The sequence below is a fragment of the Echinops telfairi genome, unplaced genomic scaffold, assembly GCF_000313985.2.
Source record: "Echinops telfairi isolate 266 unplaced genomic scaffold, ASM31398v2 ScPeMD7_7410;HRSCAF=8448, whole genome shotgun sequence".
Classification (NCBI taxonomy): domain Eukaryota; kingdom Metazoa; phylum Chordata; class Mammalia; order Afrosoricida; family Tenrecidae; genus Echinops; species Echinops telfairi.
The window spans coordinates 121,627-145,726 of NW_022111310.1; the positions used below are offsets into that span (position 1 = coordinate 121,627).

General features: G+C 42.2%; 1 protein-coding gene and 1 pseudogene across 2 annotated transcripts in view; both read right to left on the bottom strand.

Annotated features, from left to right (window-relative positions):
* Nucleotides 1-15,659, bottom strand: part of GNE (glucosamine (UDP-N-acetyl)-2-epimerase/N-acetylmannosamine kinase) — a 46,314-nt gene extending 30,655 nt beyond the window's left edge. For both annotated transcript variants that reach the window (XM_004711022.2, XM_004711020.2), the window contains exons 1-3: nt 15,642-15,659; nt 6,479-6,684; nt 2,655-3,106 (exon numbers count right to left, since the gene is read on the bottom strand). In XM_004711022.2, coding sequence (XP_004711079.2) covers nt 2,655-3,106; nt 6,479-6,642 — 616 coding nt within the window. In that variant the 5' untranslated portion in view covers nt 6,643-6,684; nt 15,642-15,659. The remainder of the gene's footprint in view (nt 1-2,654; nt 3,107-6,478; nt 6,685-15,641) is intronic.
* LOC101663119 lies at nt 12,678-15,780 on the bottom strand (annotated as a pseudogene).
* Nucleotides 15,781-24,100: the final 8,320 nt, after the last annotated feature.

The following is a 24,100-nucleotide window of genomic DNA, read 5'->3' on the forward strand; positions in this document are numbered from 1 at the left end:
GTGAGCATCCTAGAATGCCAATTTACTAGAAGAAAGTATTCTTGCATTGAGGGAGTACTTGATTGGAGGCCCAATGTCCTTCCAGCAGCAGTTATTTTTATGATTTAATAGTAACAATGGAGTTTTACTACGTTAGAATCTTCAGTGGCATTTTATTTAAAAGACTATGTTGACTCCAAGTTTTTATTTAAAAGAATTATGAGTCACATATAAGCTTCTAAAGTAAGGAGGAAATATAAGTATAAAATGTCTGTACACAGTATGAAAAAGACCTAAAGGCCTAAACAAATACATAAGAAACTTGATAAATATGAATGGCTGAAAGATCAAAAACAAGACAGCATCTCTAATTATAGTTAACAGAAATCTTTGAGAAAGATGTATTCAAGAAATTCAGATAACTCACTAGATATACATCAAGCCCTAGGGTCTCCCAAAAGAAACTATTTCAAAGAGAATTTAAAACTCTCAGAGGGGGGTAGCAATAAGAGTGTCTTCACTGTAAAGGATATGGGGATACTATGTATAAGCTATCATCTGACCACAGCTACAAGTTGGCTCTGTTATCAGGCCTGTTTCTGTCTATAAATTGGCTTGTCTCTGACTGGTAAAGAGAGGAATGATGTCAGCCTTTAGTGCAGCAGTTATCCACAAATATTCTCACTGTCATCGAGTCAATTCAGACTCATAGCACCACTTTAGGTTAGGTTAGAACTGCCCCTGTGGGTCTCTGCAACTCTTAACTCTTTACAGGTGTAGAAAGTCAGGTCTTCTCTTGCGGAATTTCCACAGCTGACCTTACACTTAGCAGCCCAATGTGTAACCATGACATCACCACGTCTTTTCTCTACAAGTGAAGGGGCTTTTAAAAAAATGGTATTAATACCAATTTTGGCATTAATGGAACTTATGGAATAAATTTCTGGAATTTTATAATGGAATTTTTCTGGAGGGTGGGAGAGGATGGAAAAAAATGAGGAGCTGATATGAAGGGCTCAAGTAGAAAGAAAATGTTTTGAAAAGGATGATGGCAACATATGTACAAATGAACTTGACACAATGGATGTATGGATTGTTTTAAAAGCTGTAAGAGCCCCCAATAAAAGTTTTTTTTTTTTAAAGATAATAATGGAATTTTTCTACAAACTCTTTGAAGCTTGTGCCTATGATCCCCCACAGCCAAAGACACAGAACCCTAATGGAACGGCAATAACAAGCTGTAAAAGGACCACTTCGCCTCACATTCTGTCTCGTGGTTCCGTTTGCCCGTGTACTCACTCTGCCTTGAGAGTACATAGAGTGCAAGTCACTCTTCTCTTTGGGCATGGGCGATGGGCATTGTTCTTTGAAAATCAGTAATGTTACAGGCCCCTTCAGAAGATCATTGCATACAAGAGGTATCATACCTCACTGCTAAGGGCCAAGCAAATGGTGAAACGGAAGCTAAATTCCAGAAGTTTACTCCTTGAGATTGGTCCACTTCTCATTTTTCTCCACTTTGTGTGATTAAGAAACATTTTTAGTGGATTAAAAAAAGCCATTATAATGCAGATTGCTATAGGAATGCACTGTGTAACTTAAGATCCCATTTAAGCAGTTTCTTTATGAAGGGACAGCTCAACAGCCAAACTTAGATGTTTTTTAAAACCCACAGAAAAGAAAACACAAGATCCAGAATCATGTACTCCTAGCAAGAATCCATTTTGTGCGAAGCCTGCACACCTACGCTTGAGCCTGCCCCTCTGGCGAATCCCTCCGCTCATTCCTCCGGGACTCAGAGCCTCGGTGCACCTCTGTGTCACACTGGATCCTGGGGCCACCGTTTCGTTTTCTTTTGTAATAGTCTCATATTTACTGTGTTGTTTTTTCTCATTACTCTGGACTCAAAATGTCTAACTTTGTTAATACTTTTATTAGGATTGTTATTAATGTTCTGGTTATAGAGTTGCAATAAGGAAACTGAATAGTTTCAAATAAGACCCTAAACCCAGGGTGCTTTCTGCTTCACAATGGTTATTCTCTATTCACTGTAATTTTTTCAAAAGCGTGAGATTTTTCAGGGCACATATAAAGCTTAGTAGCAAAGTCAGGACAGAATGCAAGAGTATTTACTTAGAACACAGGCCCCCAAATGCGGCTGATCATTGGAATCACCTAGGGGCTTGTGGAGCCACAGTCTCTGAGCTCTATTTGTTGCCTAGTGTGCAGAGGAGCCCAGGGATCTGTCGTTTCACAGATCTCTAGGGGAGTATAATGACCAGCCACGTTTGGGAACCTAAGACTTAGAACATAGGTGCCCAAATGCATTTGGCCTACCACTCCTTTTCAGAAAAAAAAAAAAAATTACTCGTCAACCCCCAGTAATTTTAAAAAGTCATATATTAAAAAAATTGTACTATGGCCCATAATCCACAATAAAGTATAGTTATCTGCTTTTGCAGCCGTGTTTGTTTGTTTTTAAACTCAGTCCACTATTTTTATAGAAAAAATAGCGAGTCTAAGAGACCACATCTCACAGGACGAGATTTGAACTAAAACCTTAGTCTTTTGATACCTACTAGTATATTTGATCCACAGTAGTTTCCAAAAGAACTAAAATACACCCAATGCTTTTGACAAAACAACGATCAGACTAATTGAAATGCAATACGTACCTAACCACGTCCGAATGATGCTCATATAGTCCTTGTTTTTGGCTGAGAGAAGCTTGTCATAGGAAGGGCAGCCTGCCAGAAGGATGCGATCATGGTCCTCACACATGGATATCAGGTGCTGCTCTGCGCTTCGGGTGCAGCATACGTGGTAATGAGCCAGTTTTGTTATGGCATGTCTGATAGAGTCATCAATGGTCCCACTGACTTCCCCACCTTCAATGTGAAGGATTCGGATGTTCATCAAAGCAGCAGATGTGGCCAAAGCCAGGGCATCGAACCTGTCTCCATGAACAATCATGACATCAGGCTGCAGGCGATTGAGCACATCTGGCAGCTTGACCAGAGCCAGGCCTACTGATTCTACCATGGCCGCCTCATCTTCTCCTCTGACGATCGTGTGCAGCCTGGTGTTAATGTCAAAGTCATCTTGTTCAATCATGCGATATGTGTTTCTAAAGCAGGAGAGAAATAAAGATCTGAGAATATATCCTTAAATGTAGGAGCATTTGAGAACAGGAATGACAATCTAACACTAAGCCCGACAAGAGAGAGAATTCTTGTTGTTAAATAAATAAATTGAAGTGCAATACTTCAATAATTACAATAACTTAACACACTTCCTTTAGATACACATTTCTTTTAAATACACAACAAGGTTCACAGTTTTTTTTACATGAATACACTTGTACTCACCACCTCAGCCAAAATAAATAATACTTCTAGACTAGTACCTGGAGGGAGAAACACCTGAGGGAGAGTCGTTTTATTAGGAAGAGACCAAATTTATTATAGTAGTCATTTTTCTCCTTCCTCTTGTGTATATGTGTGTATTCACCAATTTTTTAAAAAGCTGTTCTAATAGTAGAAAAATGTACATATAAAAACAAAGTTTATTTGTACACACACAAAGCTGGGAATCAGAATGCCTAACATGTCACAATAAACTTCGGAATGTTGAAAATCATCTCCTGAATGCTCCGGATACAGTACCACTGCTGTTTTCGCTCCCAATGGCTCCGCCCCGACTCGTGACGACCCCACATACAATGGTATTGCACCACGGTGCTTCATAAGGTTTTCACCGGCTGACTTCCAGGCTGTTCTTGTTAGTTTGTTTTACTCTGGAAGCTCTGCCAAATCTTATTTAGCATTGGTGATATTTATCCTTCTTTAGGGTTGACCTTCCTTGATATGTATGTTGATGTTTTTCACCAAATATAGAAAATCCTGATGATCATTTCTTCTAAAACTTTTCTGCTCAATTTTATCCCTCTGTTCTGATAACCCAATTAAATGTACATGAGATTGCTTCCGATATTGGTTCAGATATCCCCGAGATTGTTCTCTTTCTTTCTTTCTTTCTCTTCTTCGCCTTGCTAACTCCTAATGATCTGTCTTGTTCAAGTTCACTGATGCTTTCTTCAGTTATCTACCTCAAGCAGATTTTTCACTTCCTATATTGTACTATACAGTCCTAGACTTTAATTTTTATGTATTACATCATCTTTATAGTTTCTGTTTCCTGTGGAGGTAACTGTTTTCAAAATCCTTGCTGCTAATTCCAACATCTAAACCATTTCAGGGTCTGTTTCTACTGACTGCTTTTTCTCTTGATGTTAGGCCAAAATTTCCTGCTGTTTTGCATAATTTGCAATTATATGCTAAACATAAAGATGGTCCACAATACAGACTGGATTCTGTATCTTCCTCCTAGGTGATTTTGTACAAGCAGGAGAGTGAGTTGTGTTCAAAATGGACAGCAGATGGCATTTGAGCTCAGTTTTTTCGGCCTCTGGCTGTTGCTTTCTGCTGGGCTGCTATGATCCTCCATTCACGTGTAGTTCATCACACATTGGAGAAGAGTTAATATATGAGAGGGCATCAAAACGTTTGTGGAAGTGGAATAAAAAAATAACAGTAGTTTCCCACAAACTTTTTGAAGCCCCCACACAGTCACATGGCTTAAGACCCATGATGTACAGTGACAAGTGTGCCTGTCACGTTCAGTCTTGTGGTTCCTCTCCCAAGAGGCAACTCATTTCTTATCTTAGAATACACTTTTCATTAAGTACTAGTTGAGTTTCCAATTACATTACCTTTCCAAACTTAATGATTATAGTAGTACATAAGAAACCTACTACAATTTCCCTGAGAGCCTCTCTCCTTTTATTCTTTTATCAATCTTTTCTCACACAAGTAAGCAAATTCACTGAGATGTTCATCCCGAGCAATAAATAAAATTCCGCTTACTTCTTATTATCCAAATGGCTATTTCAGTCAGACATCCTCTCACCTAGAAGCAATCTAGAGACCCTTGAGGCGGCCATAAGCTCATTCTCTAGTGTGCACATATATTTTCTGACAGCACATTGCCTAATTGCTTTATAGAAGGCAGGTTTTTGTTGTTGTTGTTGTCTTGCTTTTAAAGAATAGTCTTAAAAAGACAATTTTAATTTAACACATTTTCTTCAAGTATAATGGCATTAGGGTTTTTTAAACATCTTTGGAAACTGCATTAATAGTTCCATGACAAGGGCGCACTAAATGCTACTTTACCACTTTCTAAGAGTTCAAGCACATAGGGCAAAAATTCATGTTAATGTCTAGTTTATACATTCTACTTCCTCAAAGATTTCCCAGCCTCTTTTTAAATTTGAGATTGTGATCAATAGCAAACCTAGTGACATCATAATAACTATCAATGACAATGGTCTACTTCACTTAGGGATCATGATTGTGTGCCTTCACCTTGATTCGGACGATAGCAACCCTAAGACTTAGGAAAGCTGCCTCTTAGGTGTCCTAGGCTCAAAATGCACAGAAGCTGATCGCCAGGTCTCTTCTCCTATGGGGGTTCCAACCACCAACCTTTTGTGTTGGCAGCAAGCACTGACCCATTGCACACCAGAGCTCTTCATATTTTAACCTGTTTTCTGTGAGGCTGCTGTTATGCTTGAGCCCATAGTTGCAACCACTGTGTCAATGCATCTTGTTGAAGGGCTTTCACTTTTTTGCTAACTTCCTACTTTGCCAAGCATGATGTTTTTCTCGGTATTGGTCTCCCCTGATAACGTGTCCGGAGTATGAGACAAAGCCTCACCATCCTCCTTTGTATTTCCTCCAAGACTGATTTGTTTGCTTTTCTAGAAGTCCATGATATTTTCAATATTCTTTGCCAACACTGTAATTCATATGCATCCATTTTTCTTCAGTCTTCCTTATGCACTGTCATATGCATGTGAGTTGACTGAAAATATCATGGCTTGGGCCAGGTACACCTTAGTCCTCACCATGACATCTTTGCCTTGTAACACTTTGAATAGGTCTTGTGCAGCAGATTTACCCAGTGTAATATGTCGCTTGCTTGCTTGACTGCCACGTCCATGCATTGTGCCATACCTGTATTTACATATGTTGTTGACCTCTATACAAGTATAACTGCCATCAGAGCTTACAAAACAGCACGGGGAATAGTCACATTACACATTATAGTCACACAATATAGATTTATAAGTGACATTTCGCACAAATGCACTAACCAGTAATAGTAATGTTTATACTTATCATCTATCACGCATCTACTACACACCACCACAGTGACGGGTGTGTGCACCACTCTGTCCCTCACAGTGTAGGTCTTTAGTCCATTTGATGCTTGAAGAAACTGAGGCTCATAGGTGCTAAGTGAATTCTCCAAGGTCACATTAAAAGAACAAAGTGGTAACGGTGGGATTTGAAGCTCATTCCAAACAGCCTCAAAAGCCAAGTTTTCACTAATACACCCGAAACAATGGAGAATAACAACGAAAGCACTTTCGTCTTACCCATAGTCATCTATCAGGTGAGAGCCAAGTACCACCACATCAAGCTCAAAGAAGTCAGGTTCCGTTTTAATGCCGAACATGATCGGGGCAAGTTTGGAATAATCAGCACGGTTGCAAGTAGCGACACAAACACGTAGCTTCCGGTTATTCCCATTCTTCTCCATGACTTTCTTATGTTGTTTTAAGAGGGTCTTAAAATAGAGTTCCTGAAGTTGCAAAAAATGAAAATGATTATTTATCATCAGAATGACAGGTCCTAAATGTAAACACAGAAAGCTTTTATTTTAAGACCTTAAAAGTTTGCAGTTGTAAGGAGCCCTGTGTATGCACTGGTTAAAGCACTTGTCTGCTAACCAAAGGTCAGGATCAAAACTCATCAGCTGCTCATCAGGGGAAAGATGAGGCGGTCTGCTTCCACATAGATTTACAGTTTTGAAGACCCTACTGGATGGTTCTACTCTGTCTTCTAGGGGGCTATGGGTTGGAATCAACTCAAAGGCAGTGGGTTTGGCTTTGCCCAGTCCTTAATCACTATTTAGCATATAAAAAAACAACCCAAACTCACTGCCATCTAATTGAATCCAACTCATAGAGACCCTAGAAGACAGAGTAGAGCTTCCACGAACACTCAGGAAGGCATCCTGGAATGCACGTGAGAGTGATGTAATCAACTCTCTTTTATAAAAGCAAGCAGTTATACGGTAACGGTTACTTGTCATACTCCATAATTGATCCCCACATGCAAAACTCTGGCTGAGAACCACTGATCTAGGTCAGTGCCCTCCATTTACAGAAAGGAAAACATGTGTCTTGAGAGGGAAATGATATCCTCCGGATTCAAGATCGCATCTTGTTACAGTTACGATCTCTTCACCGATACTATGTATATATATATATACAGGGCACCATGATCAGCGCTGGGGAAGCAAATGAGGAAGATAAAAGCCCTGCCTCCGAGGCCTATATAACAGTAACTGCCAAACTGACCACTCTAAAGGCTACCAGATACTCCTCTTCTGTGTCCCATAGGTACCTGAAAGTCCCAAACAGAGCTCATTTTCTTTTCTAAGCTTGTTGTTTTTGCCTTCTTCTCTCAGTTAGACACTTCCACTCACTCAAATGCCTTGACATCTGGTCTTCCCTGTTCTTTACCCCATTTCTCCTAAGCCTTGTCAATTCTAGCTCAGAATCCTTCAGATCCATCCCATCTTCATCCGACCAGGATTCCTCTAAGTCCAAATCTTCACCTTAACCCCACCCACTGCCACTGAGTCATTCTGACTCCTCGTGACCCTACAGAACAGGGGAGAGCTGCCCTTGGGGACTTCTGGAGCTGTAAACTCTGGGGGAGCAGAAAGCCTCATCCTTCTCTCGGAGCGCTGGTGGGTTCGACTGCTAACCTTGTAGTTAGCAGCCCATGTGTAACCCAGACAACCAGGGCTCCTTGGGCTTCATTTTAGGTCTGTTTAAATGACTATTCTAATGACTTGCTTGTCTCTAGTCTTGTCCTGCTTGGCAAAAACTTTTGAGTGATCTTTCCAAAAATCATAAATCTGACTGTATCACGCCAACCATCTACGACTTGTGACAGAAAGTTTAAGCTGCTACTTTGGACCTAGTCCATCTTTCCAATCTCTTCTGGATGATTGGATCTCTCCTCAGACTGGAAGGATGGACCGGGTGACAGAGCATAAGCCATACCAAAGCACCTGCAGCTCAGTGAATGATCTCCATACCTTACAGATGCAAATCTCCTCTGCCTAAACCTTCCTTTTCCTCTTGCCCAGTCCTGTGTCACTGCTTTTGGCACGCTTTCATATAAACTTGTTCCTGTTCACCCCACCCCACTGAGTGGCTCCCTCCTTCTTAGCACTCTGCCCTACCACATGTCCCTGACGGGGCTTCAAAACATCATGGGGAAAAATATTGAAAAGATAATGGGCTTTTCCCATGTGTTGAAGCACCCTCCTTCCCCCATACTGTGAATTCATGCATCTGCCACGCATACATTACCCTTCATTCAAAAATACAAAGCCGGGATAGGAATAAGAGATGTTTTATGGAGCACTGTAAATGTCTTGACTTACATATATAACTTCACTGACTCTGATTCCAATGCCTATGTTCTGGAAAATATACCATTGTTTAGAATTTGTAATCAGGGGGAAAAAGAAAGAAAGAATTTGTAATCAGGAATCCAGAGAAGCTTGAATAAGGATGCCAATGAAATGGGAACTTCCTTTCTGACCAGGGTAAACCGACGCTCACTGAAGGCCCTCTGTTCTGGGCTCCTCATCTCTCTCGGGCTGAAAGAACCTGTGGCCACACAAACTGCCCCTCCCTAGGCTGACTCTGAACTTTGCACCCCAAATGAAAGCTAATTCTACCTGATGGAAAGCAATTTTAAGATACTGAAATGAGCTTTCTGCCCAGACAGTGGTATTCCTAAGGTCTAAGCATTATTTAATGATTATTAAAGAGACAAAAATATTCTTCAGAAATAGCTGTCTTAAGTGTTCTTGCATAGAATTCTCCCTCCACTGATCATTAACTTTGAGCTAGATCAATTACTACTGATATTTAATTTACTACATGAGATAAAGGAAACCACTCATGATTGGTCAGTGTATATTTATTTTACAATGAACAATCAACTTCCATGTGGCAGTATTGAAACCTTAAGCCTTTCCCAAAACTCAAAGCCTATTCTACAAAAATGGAGAATAAGCTAGTCATATAAATAAATGATGACAAAAACATCAGGCCAAAGCTTTTCTTTTAACTCTTAAAAGCAAGTCATATGAGGTTGTGGAGACATTTGAACACCTGTTCACTGCTAGTGAGACTATAAAATGGTACAGATGCTTGGAAAAACTGCTTGCTCCAAAAGTGAGGCAGAATAGCCAGATGATCCGACAGTCCCACTTCTAGGTACATTCCCCAAAGAACCGAAATCAGGGACTCAACCTAGCTGCACACCATGTCCATTGCAGTATTATTCACAAGAGCTAAAAGATGGAAATATGCCTGTTCAGCGCTCCTGTCTCCAGTAGTTTATGCCACCCCCCACCCCACATGGAGGAGGGGTTGAGCGGTGTGGCAGTCCCTCCTCCACTCCCTGTCCTTGAAACCCAGTAGGAGAGGAGTCAGCTCTAGATTCTAAACTGTATCCTGCCCCTGTGTTACTGCTATTGGTGAGGGAGTGTTAAACAGTCCTGTAGCAAAAAATAAAATAAAAAATGGAAATAACCCGAGTGTCAAATAACAGAATGAATAGATGGATAAAGTATGGTACAATGAAATACTGCTTAGCATAAAGAGAAATTAAATTCTGATATATGCTACTCAATGGGTAAACCTAGAAAATATCATACGCTAAGTAAAATAAGCCAGACACCAAATGACTAATATGGAGTGCTCCTCGATTTAAAAAATAAAAATAAAATAAACATTGTGCATTATGTTAAACCCAGAAATCTGATTAAACATGGATCAATTCTCATCTGAACTGTAATCTGTTAACTTCCTTAATAAACCCTTCAACACAAAAACAAACAAAAAGAAAGAAGTATGTACGCTAGGCATTGCATAGAGACTGCAGCTTACTAGTAGTTCCCAGGAGTCGGGGGGAGGGAGATATGGACAGTTCTTGATTTTTTTAATTAAAAAAAGCAAATAATGGTAAAATGCCCTTTAAAGAAGAAAGCGGTTTTAAAAATTATTTTAATGTAAATAATTGTTGTATTGGGTAATGCATGCCCATTTACTCATGTTTAAACAGATTTAAAACTCCAATGTCACAGGCTATAGAGCAAGAGCTTCTGATCTGTATTTTCTAGCAATCTGTATCTGGTCTCTGGGAGCTAAGAGTTACTAGTATTTTATTTACCTTGCATAGATTATACTAAGCACATCTAAATACATATATTTTATCGTTGGTTATATATCTACAAGCTGTTATTATACATCTTGCTTTTATAATGGACTAAGAGGTTGACAGGCTTTGACTTGGTGACAGGAGGATAGAGACCCACGAGGGAGAAGAGCAACCCTGGAGCAGAGGGTGGGACAGAAGATGAGGGAGGAGGGGTGCTTGGGGAGGGCTATAAACTGTTGAATGCAGAGTTGATGGTTTGAAATGTAACCCCTTCCACCTAATTCACAATTTAAAAAAATCACAAACAAAAAAACCCACAGAAATAAATGAAAATGCTTTCAATTGCGTTTCTGAATTAAATGGTAAAGTGGAAGTGTAAATGTACTGGGAAGGAACCTCAAGGTGCAAAGTGCTGAAGATTACTGACCATCAACTTTTCAAATATCTAAAGGGCTATGAGAGCTACGAATATAACAATATTCACTGGCACAAACATTTCTGGAACATCTTCTCTTCAGAAAAAAGCTAAGAGCTGTGGAGCTGAGAAGGACCTCCAACCAAAACCAAGCTCACAATTATCGAGTAGATTCCAGCTCACAGAGACTCACCAGGACAAGGGAGAGCTGCCCGTGGAGGCTTCCAGGACCGCAAGTTTTGGTGGGAGTGGAACAGCTGGGGATTTCACATTGCAACCTTGTGGGTACAGCCCAATGAGTAAGCACTACCCCACCAGAGCTCCTCGAGAAAGACTCAGCCCTTGAATTTTAGAAACTTACAATCTAGTACAGGACGCCAGGCCACACAATAGATTTTAACAAGTTTACTTTCTCCAACTGAAGAATCAGAAATAAAATTGATTTTTCCCCCTCTTTCCAGTGTACATTATTTACTTGTTAAGGATAAGATGCCATGCCTCAAAATCTACTTTTAGATGGAAAACGGTGACCAAAGTTGTCTTTATCAGTATGAGACAGGTGAATGTGATGAAACGGACTTAAGAAGCACAGAATTTAAGCTGTATAAAGTTCAAGATAAAGCAAGCAACATAAAGCTCGTTAATTTCCACAGTGAAATCCTGCAGTTAAATTTTAATTGCAATGAAAAAAGGACTAAGTTCATATTGTCAATATCGCTAAGTCACAAAAGCATAAGGCATGTTTTAAGGAAAAACAAGGAAGTCTAAGAAGTTGAGTACAATAGGGACCATTTTTGTAAATGCTGAGAAAGACACCGGCACTACTCTTTGGTGGTGGTATTTCGTCGCACTTCCTTTGGACATGTGATCAGGGGAGACCAGGGCCTGGAAAGGGACCTCGCGCTTCACAACATGGAGGGGGGCAATGAAGAGGAAGACCCTCAGCACGATGGACAGACCCAGTGGCTGCCACCGTGGGGTCCAACAATAACAACACCTTGAGAAGGACAGGCGGCTTTCTTTCTGTTGTACATGGGGTCACGAGGAGGCCCCTGACAACTCACAACATGTACTGACATACAAGGATAAGTCGTTTAAAAAGCATGGTACTAGAGCGGCAGTTCATTCATCCACGTGTTTATTCTAAACAAAACATGTGTAAGCATGTTTCTGTGATGGGGGAAGGCTGCAGCCACGTTCTCTCAGTCATGCACATGTCTTAGTCTCCTTGGAGTGCTTTCAAAAAAAGGTCAAATCAAAACAGCAGCCTCAGAGGGTGTACTGGCCAGTTAAATTCAAACAGAGAAGTCAGCTCAGAAGGTTACGGTGACTAATTTGGGGGATTCTTCATAGATGTTTTTCTAAAGGACACAAGATGATCACAGGAGCTAATTATGGAAGATGTTTTAAGAAAATGGAAACACTGTTGGTGAGAACAAGCCAGGAAAGCTGAGGAATGTTTGCCCAGCATGACAATGCATCTGCTTATTCTTCAAGGGTAGCAAAGGTTGTCCTATGAGAATTTTATTGAGAAACCCACCCTACCCCATCCACCTGATAACTGTGATATTCCCCTTTAGGATGCCTTTTATCTTGAAATTCCAAGAACACAATTGAGTACAATTTGAGTCCCTCAAGGATGCCAAACCACTGTTGTACCATGTGACCAGAGAGCACAGAATTCTTCAGAGAAGGGTCCCAGAGACGGAAACGCCGCCCACCTTCAACAGTGTATAGACCTAGATAGAGGATATGTTGAGAAACAACAGCTTCATATTCTGATTTGTTGGACAGTGCTTTATTTTTGTGAAGCAGGTGATTTCTCCCCTCTTCTGCGTCTTGATTCACTTCCTGCAGGTGTCCTCTTGGGAGAGAATTCATAAACACAGGAAAGCCTTTGCCAGAAAACATCTTTAATCAATAAAGAGAACTCTGGCCCTAGGAAGATTTGAAAAGGTTTCTGGCATCTTCCGAACTTTTGCATAATTGATGAATCCTCTGAGAAACAGGAGAAAGCCGAGAACCAGAAACACCCACCAGAGTCAGTACTGGCTGTCCAAGTATCCAGGGAAATAGGCAGAGAACCTGACAATCAGGATCCACTTAATTAGCAAGAGACCAATCCTGAAATGGCCCCATACGTTCCTGCAGCTGAGGTGGTCAGGTAAAAAGACAGGGAAAACCCAACCCAGTTAAAGAGGAATGCCATGAAAAATGTTAACATGAAAATCCCATCATTTCCTATCCTCAGCTGGTCAGCATCATTAAAATCATCCCGGCCCACAAAATCTTCATCTCTTCCGGAACCAGAGGGATGGTGGCTTCAGCCATGGTTCTCTCAGCTGCATCGTAACTGGGCAGTGTGGTAGCCACCTTGTAAGATGGGGGCTTTGCAAACCCAGACTCATCTTTGTACTCAAAATAGGCCCCACTCTAGCGATGCTGCTGTAAGGAGGTTTGGGGGGGGGGGGCAGGGAGGAGGGGGGCTGGTTGCAGCGCTTCCAGCCTGCTCAGCTTCTCCTGGCTCTTCATTCTGCAACTTCCCAACTTGATAGCTGAAGACAAGCGGGTGCACAAGCAAATGTGGTGAAGAAAGCTGATGGTGCCCTATAGCGTCTGGGGTCTTAAAGGCTTGAAGATAAACACGCAGCCATCTGGCTGAGAAGCAACAAAGTGCGCATGGAAGAAGCACACCAGCCTCGTGATCACGAGGTGTTGATAGGATCAGGTATCAGGCATCAAAGACCCAGAACAAAAAATCATATTGTGAATGAAGGGGAGTGCGAGTGGAGACCCAAAGCCCATCTTATATTCTGATATTTGTAATAAAGGTTTCTATGATTTTATAGCAATACTGTTTTACTTACCTTCAAAAAGTAAACTTGTATGGGAACAGAGGACAGGAGAGGAGTGGGAGAGAAGGAAAAGGAAAATGGGGAGGTAGGGATGAGGGTGAAAGGGCTTTAGCTAGGTACATAAACACTTATTTTTTGTAAAAGACAACAAGCAGAAATCTGAAACAAACATGGCAACATATTAATAATATGTGTTTTTAAGTTTGGGAGCTGGCAGAGGATGTCTACTGTTCTTTCTAAGCATATGTGAACTATTTCAGAATAAAAAAGAATAACTTTTAAAAGGGAACACTATGAAGTAAGTGTTGTCCATAGTATCCTGAAGCTTTAAAACTCAGAGAGAACGAACGAGGGATTGGATATTTACATTCATTTCTCCATTTGACTCAACCCCATAATCGTGACCTAACGAGACCAACAACTGTGTGTATGCCCACATCCAACAGAAAAGTCTGCTTCTGCCTTGCCCTCACTGGCAATCTCTGAGAAACCCCACTCTTCAAAAGCCCTTCCTGCATTCTCTTCAACTGGGCATTATAAACACTGACAAAAGGTGATCAACCCATCCCAAGAAAATAAAGAGCATCCCACTCAACTCTGGATAAAGGTTCCACTTCACGTACACATGTATCTGCATCTATGTATCCATATTATGTGTATGTAATTACCGTGAAGTGATAAACACAATGACAAAAGCTCCAGCAGTCATTGATTAAACAATAGTAGTAGTAAACATTTGCTAAGTAACCCCTGGTGGCCAAACGTGTGCTATTTAGTTCTGCATATCCCTCTTATTAGCTCCATTTCACAGACAGGGACAGTGGGTATGGAGAGAATATTTGCTTTTCCAAAACACAGTTAATAATCAACAGAACCAAATCCCAAACCAGATGAGAATGATTCCAGTTATCAGGATATTGCCCCACATGCAGTATTTGCCTTCTCTCTGTTCATTTCACAAACATGGGGTGCCTGGCACTACTAGAAACCACGAGGCTTAAGAAGTGCAGAGAAGCTGAGATAGGAATTTGAAGGGGTCTGAAGGAGAAAGCGGCTTGTAACTCAGTGCTCTATGCCTCAAGTATAATTCGGTTGAGCTTCTTGTCTTTCCAGAGTTCCTGCAGTTGGGGCTTCAAAAAAACCGTGGAAACATTCCATTATCCTTCAATTCCATTTTCCACGATGTTTCTGAAGCCCTCTCATTACGCCACCCTCCTCTCGAGCACTCGAACACTCAGAGAATACTTTTTGTGGTCTAATAATTTTACTAGAACACAATTATTTTAATTTTACTAGGGCAAAATTATTGTTCTAATCATTTTACTAGTATGTTCAAAATCGCTGATGGAAAAACTCAGGAATTCAACTGCTACCAAGCCAATACTACTCATTGCGAGCCTACAGGCCAAGGCAGAACTGCTCCTGTAGGCATGACAGAAACTTTTATTGGGAGCAGACAGCTTCCTCTTTCTCTCCTGGAGCAGCGAGTGGTTTCAAACTGCTGACCTTGGGGGTGGCAGCCCAAGGCGTAACCACAACACCAGGGGAAGCAATAAATGCTTATCAATCTTCCAAGGAGGCCCGGACGTAAGTTTGACAGGGGCCTTCGAGATGATCATTTGGCCCCTCCGTCCCGAGCAACCTGTCGATCAAGTAGCTGTCCAGCCTCTCTGGCTTTCTCCGTCTTTCATGACAGCCCGTTTCCTGGCTGCACAGCAATGCCCACCAGGGTGGAATCACGTTAGGCCTCCCTCTAGCACACCCCACGCCAACTTCCCGGCCCACAGCGAATCTGCCTGCTCCTGGGGCCACAGGCAGAGCCTTGAAGGGGGCTAGGAGGAGGCGAAGCATGCAGGCCCTCAGGAGAGAAGGGTCACGCGGGAGGCGCGGCGCGCGCCGGGACGCGGAGGGGAGCGAAGCTGCTAGCCGCGCGGCGGCCTCGAGGAAGAGGCCCAGGAGGCCGAGAGGATGCTCTCCTCGAGCCCGCTCCGAGGCCCCGCCGACGCGCACTCTCACCAGACTCCTGCCCTACTCGCCGCCGCCGCCGCCGCCGCCGCGCGCTTCGCAGAGCTGAGCTGAGCCCGAGACCCAGCCAGCACCTCAGCTTCCGCAGCTCGGCCACGCAGCTCGATGACTCGTCGCTCGACCCTGGCATCGGCCCCTCGCACACCCCGCCACACCCACTCGGAGCGCCGAATCCGCGAACGCGTCTACGTCACTTGAGAGAAATTCCGTGATTGGCTGCTGACGTCCCTGCCCCCACCCCTTTCCCAACAGTTTTTAGAAAAGCCGGATGCGGTGCGGACGGGGAAGAGGCTTCCGTTGTCGTGGCGGCGATTACCTTGAAGCGGAGCTGACCGCTGTCCCCGCCCTGAAACGTTTTCCGCTGCTGATGGCATACACTCGCCCGGAAAACGGCATGATTCTGCCCTTGCCTCCAAGGTGGCACTTCCGTAGACCTGGCCTCAGCGGGAGAGTCGCGTACAGCCCAGCCGGGAGCCCTTGGAACTCCAGAACCATGCCGCCTAGAAGGCTCTGGTGAAGTGCTGAGGGGTGCCCAGGGCATGGGTCTCCGCATCCACTGCAGGGAACCCCCTGGAAGGCCAAGGAGATTAAGAGGGAAATGTGGCGTAAAGGGCTCACATAATTCCTAATGAAGACTTAAACCTTTCTTTTTTCCCCCCAAAATTTATGAGTCACTTTGAGTGAGGTGATGATCCAAAATTTTGCCACAGGCTAAATTATTTAACTAATTTAACATCTCATTGAGATTTCTAGTAATGAAGCTAATTAACTAATTAAGCCTAATTATTAATTATTGCAAAACACTTTTCAGCAGTCACCCTCCAGCTATCTTGGACGCACTCCAAGGTCACATCAGCCACTAAAGGGCACACATTAAAGGTTTGTGTGAGGAAGTGCCATCAGATTTCTTTTTCAAATATCCCTGGCTTGTGGAGAATGGATTAGATGAGGGTCAAAAATGATGGCAGAGGAACTCAATCGAAGTGGCTAAATATGAGATTAATTCTGGAAATAGAATGGAGGGAATTTGTTGGTGGGTTAGATAGGAGAGGATGATGGAGAAAAAGGAATTAGGGAAGACTTCTGGTTTGGGTCTTTTGTAATTGACTGAATGGATGGTGAGGGAACTATTTACTGAAATGAGAAAGAAAGGCTGAGGGAGTGACCCAGTTTGGGGGAGGGAAAAAAAAGCAAAATTAGCACCCTAAATGTTTGAGTTGCTTATGAATAGCTATATTAAACCATTAAATGGACAGACTCACCAAGGTATGGATAGTGTAATCATTTCTTGCTGCTATAACAAATGACAGTTTTAATAGCTTAAAGCAATACATTATCTGACAGTGATTGGGGTTAGAAGTCCAAAATGGGTCTTGTAGGCTAAGATCAAGCTATCAATAGGACTTCCTCTTGGAGGTTCTAGCAGAAAATTACTTTCCTAATTCCCAAAGGCAGCCCCCATTCCTTGGGTCATACCTCTCTGACCTTTTTTTTTTTTTTTTTCAGTTCAAGGTCTGTTTGTTGACCTTTAGGAGTGTTTTTCCAGTTGAATCTGATGGGGTGCCATGCCCAGGTACCAAAGTCTCTTTTTGATATTCCCTCTGGACTTACTTGTTTTGCTCCCCTTGCTGTTCTGTTGCACACCCTTAGTGTTTTGCCTCGGTATGATGGGTTCAGATCGGGTGCAATTCCCACACTGTGTCTCCAGTGTTGTCCCCTGTAGGCTATGAGTCAGTGAGGGATGCCCTGTCTCATAGTGGGCTGGCCATATGGTCCTCTGTGTACATTGGCTGCTCTGAGCGGGGATATCATCCTTAAGGCTTGGTGGGCCAGGATGTGCTCCACTCTTTCTTCCTCCTCCTTCATTTGCTCCGTGTGCTCTGATCAAACATGTCCCTTTTCCTGAGCTGTAGCTTCAATGCTGTCCTCTGAAGTAAATTCTTCTGGGGCGAGGGATGGCTGTTCACGTACTTGGGATTGGGGCTTGCCCCTCAGACCTCTCTACTGGTTCTCTCTGACCTTTTTTCTATCATCACATCACACCAAAACTGTAAGCCAGGAAGACTCCCAACCCCACCACTTCAATGCCCAGCCCCAATTGACTGGTAGAAGTCATCTGGAAAGCTGTGTTTTAAATGACTTAGGCTGAGTAGGAATTCAAGGGGAAAGATTCTGGGGGCTGCCATGTTGGTGGCTGTCTGTGGTAAACTGAGGGCCTGCATGAGAATGTCCTGCAGCTAAATCCTCCTTGCTCATCATGACGGGTCTGGAGAGCCGACTCTGGTGGGGGAAGACTCTCACGGTGATGAGATATAAATAAATCTTAACATACATTCTCATGACTGGACACAGTCCCTCCAATAACCCCCATAAAGAAACGGTCAGAAAGGAGCTACCATATAAGATGAATCATTTCTGTGTCTGGCTACTTCACAATGCCTGAAGGTTATCTGCATAAAAGCAATCTGTGTCTGTAGCCAACCCACCACAAATGTAGCAGCCCCCTGGAAAGGGCTCGGTGGGGGGGAATTGATGTCAACTAGCACTAGGTCAAGTCAATGACCCACTTTATTGTGAGTTCATTATGTTACCCGCTTATGAATTATCACCGACTTTGTAATATGTTAGCTGTATGATGTGCATGTCTTATGAAAGATCTGTAAGCCCCACTAAATATACTCATTGGAAAATACATTCTCTCTCTCAGTCCTGACATGGGATGAGGAGCCCCTGTGCCCCACTGTCTGTCTGTCTTTAATATTTTCCATAATCGCAAAGTCGCTCCTGAAGATCCGTTCAAGTGTTGGGGACCTCCTCGCCCTGACAGTTGTAGGGGTGGGAGAGGATTACGGGAAAGCTGGGGTAATGTCATATGTTTGCCATCCCTGTCTTAAGTCAACATCTTGAAGAAATCAATTAAGAGATGGAGAAAACTGAGCACACTCCCTAGATTAAGCTGGATTTTTGTTTAATAATATTTCCCTTTGCTTTCCCTTTTACCCCACTCTATCTTAGCTGTAAGGCTTTTAATTATCACAGCTATTAAATATATAAAGAATAAAACACTCCTTACAAACGAGACATTGCTGCAAAGGCAAATCCCAGGGATACCTCCCTACAGCAAAGAGAATGGTTCCTGGCACCCTCTGAGTAGCCTTATGAGGCTGCACTACATAGATGGTCATGCTTTTCCTCTAAGGCAGGTTCCTAAAGTGAGCGATATCGTCGCCTAGGGGGCACTGGAACGATCCAGGGGAGCTGTAAAAGCTAATACCTTACGTCTCACCTGGATTATGGGCTATAGTATAAACGTTTTTTAATTGTGGGGCAGGAGGATGCTGAGTAATTTTTTTCCCCCTGAATAAAAGACAATTGACCAAATAAGTTTGGGAACCTATGCTCTATGGCAGAGCTTCTTAGGTTGGGGGTTGCAACTCCATATTGGGTTGTACAACTGAACTGTGGGAGTCATGAAAAATTTAGCAACATGAACGTGCAATGATGTAATTAAAATTAATGAAAAACCAAACGTATAATGAATCCAAGGTGTTTCTGGCACCACTTGCCCAAGTGACAAATTTCTCAGGCAAAAGGGGAGTGGGAAAAGTTTAAGAAGCCCTACTAAGGAAAGCATTGTAAGGATTAGGGATACACTGCCTTAAAATAATTCAGTAGCATCCTAAACTCCATTAGTTGACTTCAAGTTTTCAAGTCCCCTCAAGTGAAACATATGCTTACAAATGTACTGATAACAATACTCTTAACCCTTTGTGACCTGTGGGACATATAATGCTTACATGTATTTTCTGCCTCTGGAATTTATTGGGAGTGTCCTATCCCACTTTTTTTGCGTGCTGTCACCTGGTAAGGACCTGAATGATTGCAAGAATCTGCAGAATCAGCCCTCATCCCACCAATCCTAATATCAGAGACCCCCTCAAAACCCTTTACCTCAAAAAATTTTTTTTCATTTCATTGTAAATGCTTTTCATTACTGAAAACACGTGGTCTCAACAAAAATTGATAGCAGAACATAATTTGGCTTCAAAAAGATTAGCTGGAAGGGAAGCCTTTTTGTGTTGAATTTTATATTTCAGGACCATTTAATCACTCCTCATAACCTCAGTTATGAAACAAGTTTATCCTGCCAGTCACTCAGCTTTTTAAAGCACTTGTGGTGGATAGGCATCCTGTGTTGGCTTTCCCAGTTAAAGAAGAGAGGGACAATAGATACAATGATTTTTATTGTTGTAGGTATGTGTGTGAAACACTGACGTGTATTGGAATTTTAAAATGTATTCTTTATGGGCATTGAAAGTATATTTTAAACCAATGAATGATCCTATTCCCTGTCTTCTGGGAAACGAGATAAGTCAATGCTCAGCCATCCCTGACTAACAGAAGTTTAGAAAGTTGAATTTGCACAGCTATTCCAGAAGAATTGGAAAAGTGTTAAAAACTAGTTTGCCTTTTAACTTTGATTTTTATAAAAAGTTGGGTCAATGAAGTTATGAGCTCGGATCTGGCTCATTAAGCCATGGCTGTGAAGCTTTACTTCCCAGATTCCCATAAAGCACATGGCCCATTCTGTTACCTGAAAGCAAGGCCCGCGTCACCCAGCTGTTCTCACCACGTCATGAGAACACTGCCCTGGGATTAAGGCACAGACTGCCAAACCAAGGACCAAAGCCTGAATCATCCGCAAGGTTGGGCCCCATATACGACTCTTCAAGCCACTTGCAGCAACACGAACAGTCACAGTGAAAGTTCTTGTCTCTTCCTCCTTCTGTTGTTGCCAATTAACACCAATGTCCAGGGTCTCTAGCAGCCCAAATCCAGGGTCGCCAGAGACCACCAGGGCCAGCGCCAGGGCTTAGGGAGGTGGCTCTAGGAAGGCAAGCTATGTTGTGAATGCAAACACCAGCTCCAAAAAGTCCCTAAGGAAAATTTATGACACTAGCAGTGCCGGGGTTGCCAAAGAAATGGTGTCCTTGTGATCACTTCATGAGCAATGTGAAGAAAAATGGGCATCGAAGGCACCACAGGAAGTCAAACAAGTACTCCAGGCCAGAGGCTGCCAGCAGTTTCTCCAACAGTGCCAGCTGCCAAGCTTGGCCCTGCCCTCTTAGGAGCTCAGAGAACCCACTCTCCCAGCCAAACCCTCTCAGAACACTCCCTGGGGGATACTGTTCTCCCGCCTGGTGCTCCAAAACTCTCACCACCACCCCTAAAATCGTTCCAGCAGTCTCCCAATTTTTTTTCCCCCAAGGTCATTTTGATTGCCCTTCATAGGGATATTTCTTGTCATTCAAACTTAGACTTAATTACCTAAAAGAAACCAGGAACCCTAACTTCCCTGGCTGGTCTCACCTGACTGTAAATACAGCGAAGAACAGAGGCAACAGAGATCAATAAATATTTTTCAATGCAAACAAAACCCTATTCATCAAAAGAGTTATGTGAGAATGTTTTCTTTTGTATTTTAAAAGGTCAGCAGTGTTCCCCCTTTGGGGGAATTTCATGACTGCCCAACACAGGCTAAGGAGCCAGACTAAACACTGCTTAGCACTCCTGGCGCAGAAGACCAGGTCACAGTGGTAGTCAGCTTACAGCCAAGGGTTAAAGTGGAATCCCAAATGGACATTCTTTTTGAAATGCACATAATTAGCATCTATAAAACCTAAGAATGAACATAAGGTCCCAACCTTTTGCTTATCAGACCTTTCATGCCACGATTTTGGTATCAACCTAATTCTTCCGCTCAAAAATCTGTTTTCCTTCCCTAACCTTTCTGCTCCTTCAGAATTTTCCCCATGCTAAGTCTTCCCTGTTGACTTCTGTCGAGATGATTCCTTGGATACAAACTCCAATATGACCCTTTTCCTGGTTCTAGGCTCATAGCTTCAAACCCCCATATAAGACAATGCAGTTTGCTTTTTTCCCCTCTTCCCTTCTAATGGTTCCAATGAGTCACTTTCATTCAGACTCAAAATCTTGGTGTCATAATTTTAATCTTCACTCTGTGAATTCTAACATTTAATCTTTCAAAATCTTCAAAATGTTTTCATGTCTTTACCTTCTGATTATAATCACTACTAGTGGGAAAAATAGGTAAAGGCAATTAAGCTCTTTAACATCTGATTTCATTAATTATGGCATGTTATATCTTATGATTTTCCATACTTAAAACCACAACTTATAATTAATGAATACATTTGATATAGATGCTTTGTTATTACAAATTTGGTTCATAAAGAGTGCCTTAAGATCAAGAAAGGTCTTTTCAGGCCTATATGATTATATTTTCATCTGCTCTTCTGGCCTGTATTCTCTTGCTTCTCTAATTGGTCCTGCAAATAACTGCCTGATCTGGATGGACACAGTGGTTGTGCAGTGATGGCTGCAACTTGGAGCTCAAATGTGGCAGCGATTGTGAGGATTTGGGACTGGGCAGTGTTGACGTCTGATGTAAACAGGGTCATTATAAGTCATAACCAACTTGATGGCACCTAACAATAATCACCTGACTAATTTCCAAATTCTCCTGTTCTTCCGGCACTCCCATTACACATATATTGGTATGCTTAGTGGTGGCCTACATTTCTCTGACGCTCAGTTCATTTTTCTTCATTCTTTCCCCCTGCCACCCCCATCTTTTGGCTTGCCTAATCTCTATTTTTAATTCTTCTTCCAGTTCAAATCTATTGAATCTTCGTAGTAAAAAGTTTATTTGTTATTGTGCCTTTCAACTCCAGAATTCCACTTGGCTCTTTTATAAAATATCTATGTCTTTATTGATATTTTCCTATTGGACGCAGCATTGTCATCATGCCTGCCTTCTGTAGTGAAACTTTCTTTTCATTCTGTGAATTTTCTGATAACGGTTACTTTAAAAAATTTTTTTCTGATAAGACTGGTACTTTGTTCATTTCAGATGCATGGCCCTACTTTGTTTCTTTACATGCCAAGTATTTGGTTGTTATTGTTGGAAACTGGACATTTTAGACCATATAGTGTAGCAACTTTGGATGGACAGCTTGTAGTCTTTGTTTAGTGAATGAATGCTTTTTAAGAAGGTTTTTTTCTCTCTCCTCACAGTGCTGTGTCTTTGATGTTGCTCTTCCGGGAGGCGCAGCCTTGCTGATGCCCGCTGTCATCTTAGAAAGACAGCAGTGCCAGTTGAGCTCCACTGCTTTCTTTCCTTGAGCACACCCAACAGTTGATTGCTCTATTAGTGACAGCAATTCTACAGGCTATTCTGATCAAATTATGGCTCATTCAGCAGAATAATTGCTGAGGTCAGAGTTTGATATTTGTTCTGACTCCAGGATAACTCCTCTCGGTTGTCTTATGTACGAAAATCACTCCAGCAAACTAGCCAATCTAGGCTATCTTTTCATTAGATCCAGATATCTCCTCCCCATTCCCTCTGCTGCTTTTGAGAGGATGATTAACCTTTAGCTTCTTATGTAAACTTCTTTTGAAAATTAAGCCAGTTCTTTAGAGAAGAGGTTAGGAGCTGTCTGTTTTATAACCTGCTTCTCTTCCTGGCCAAAATCTGAGCCAGAGCTTTGGATCTAGGAATGGGGCCAAAGGCAAATTTCTTTCTGAGAGAAACCCTCCATCAAGAAGCTAAGCACTGTTTTTTGTTTGTCTTTTGTTGTCTGCCTGTTGGTTTGTTGCTGTTGTTTGGTAATTGATCTTATGGAGTTTTGAGTTTGTCATAATAGGACTCCAAAATCAACCTGAGTCATACATATTCCAGGGACAAGCAGATGGATTCTGAGCCCCAATCTTCTGATAATATGGTTCTGCTCAATATTCACCTTCATGAAATGATCACTGAGGATAAACGTGCTACAGCAAATGGTGCCCGGCTATTGATCGGAATAGTCTCTGAGGTCTTAAAGGCTTATATTCAAACAAGCAGCCATCTAAGTGAGGAGTCAACTAAATCCACATGGAAGAAGTACACCACCAGCTTACATGATCCAAAGAGGACAATAACAGAATTCAAATATGACAAAGGGAAAAGTATCAGAGCCTAAATTGCAAACACCCAATTTGTAGAACATCATAGAGCAGTGGTTCTCAACCTGTGGGTTGTAACTTTTGGGGGTTGAAGGACCCTTTCACAGGGGTTGCCCACTTTATAACAATAACAAAATTATAATTATAAAGTAGCAACAAAAAATAATTATATGGTTGGAGGCGGTCACCACAACATGAGGAATTGTATTAAACCTTCCTAGAAGGTTTGAGAACCACTGCATTGAGGGTCCTTTTATGTCCCTCTTCAAGGAAACAAAAAGAAGTGGCACAGAGTGAGGTCAGGTGAGTAAGGAGTGTGGGGAATGAGAGGCATGCTGTTTCTTTGCCAAAAATTGGTGCACTGAGATGGCTGGGTGAGTTAGTTTATTGTGCCAACCTGGCCGATAAACACATGTGGG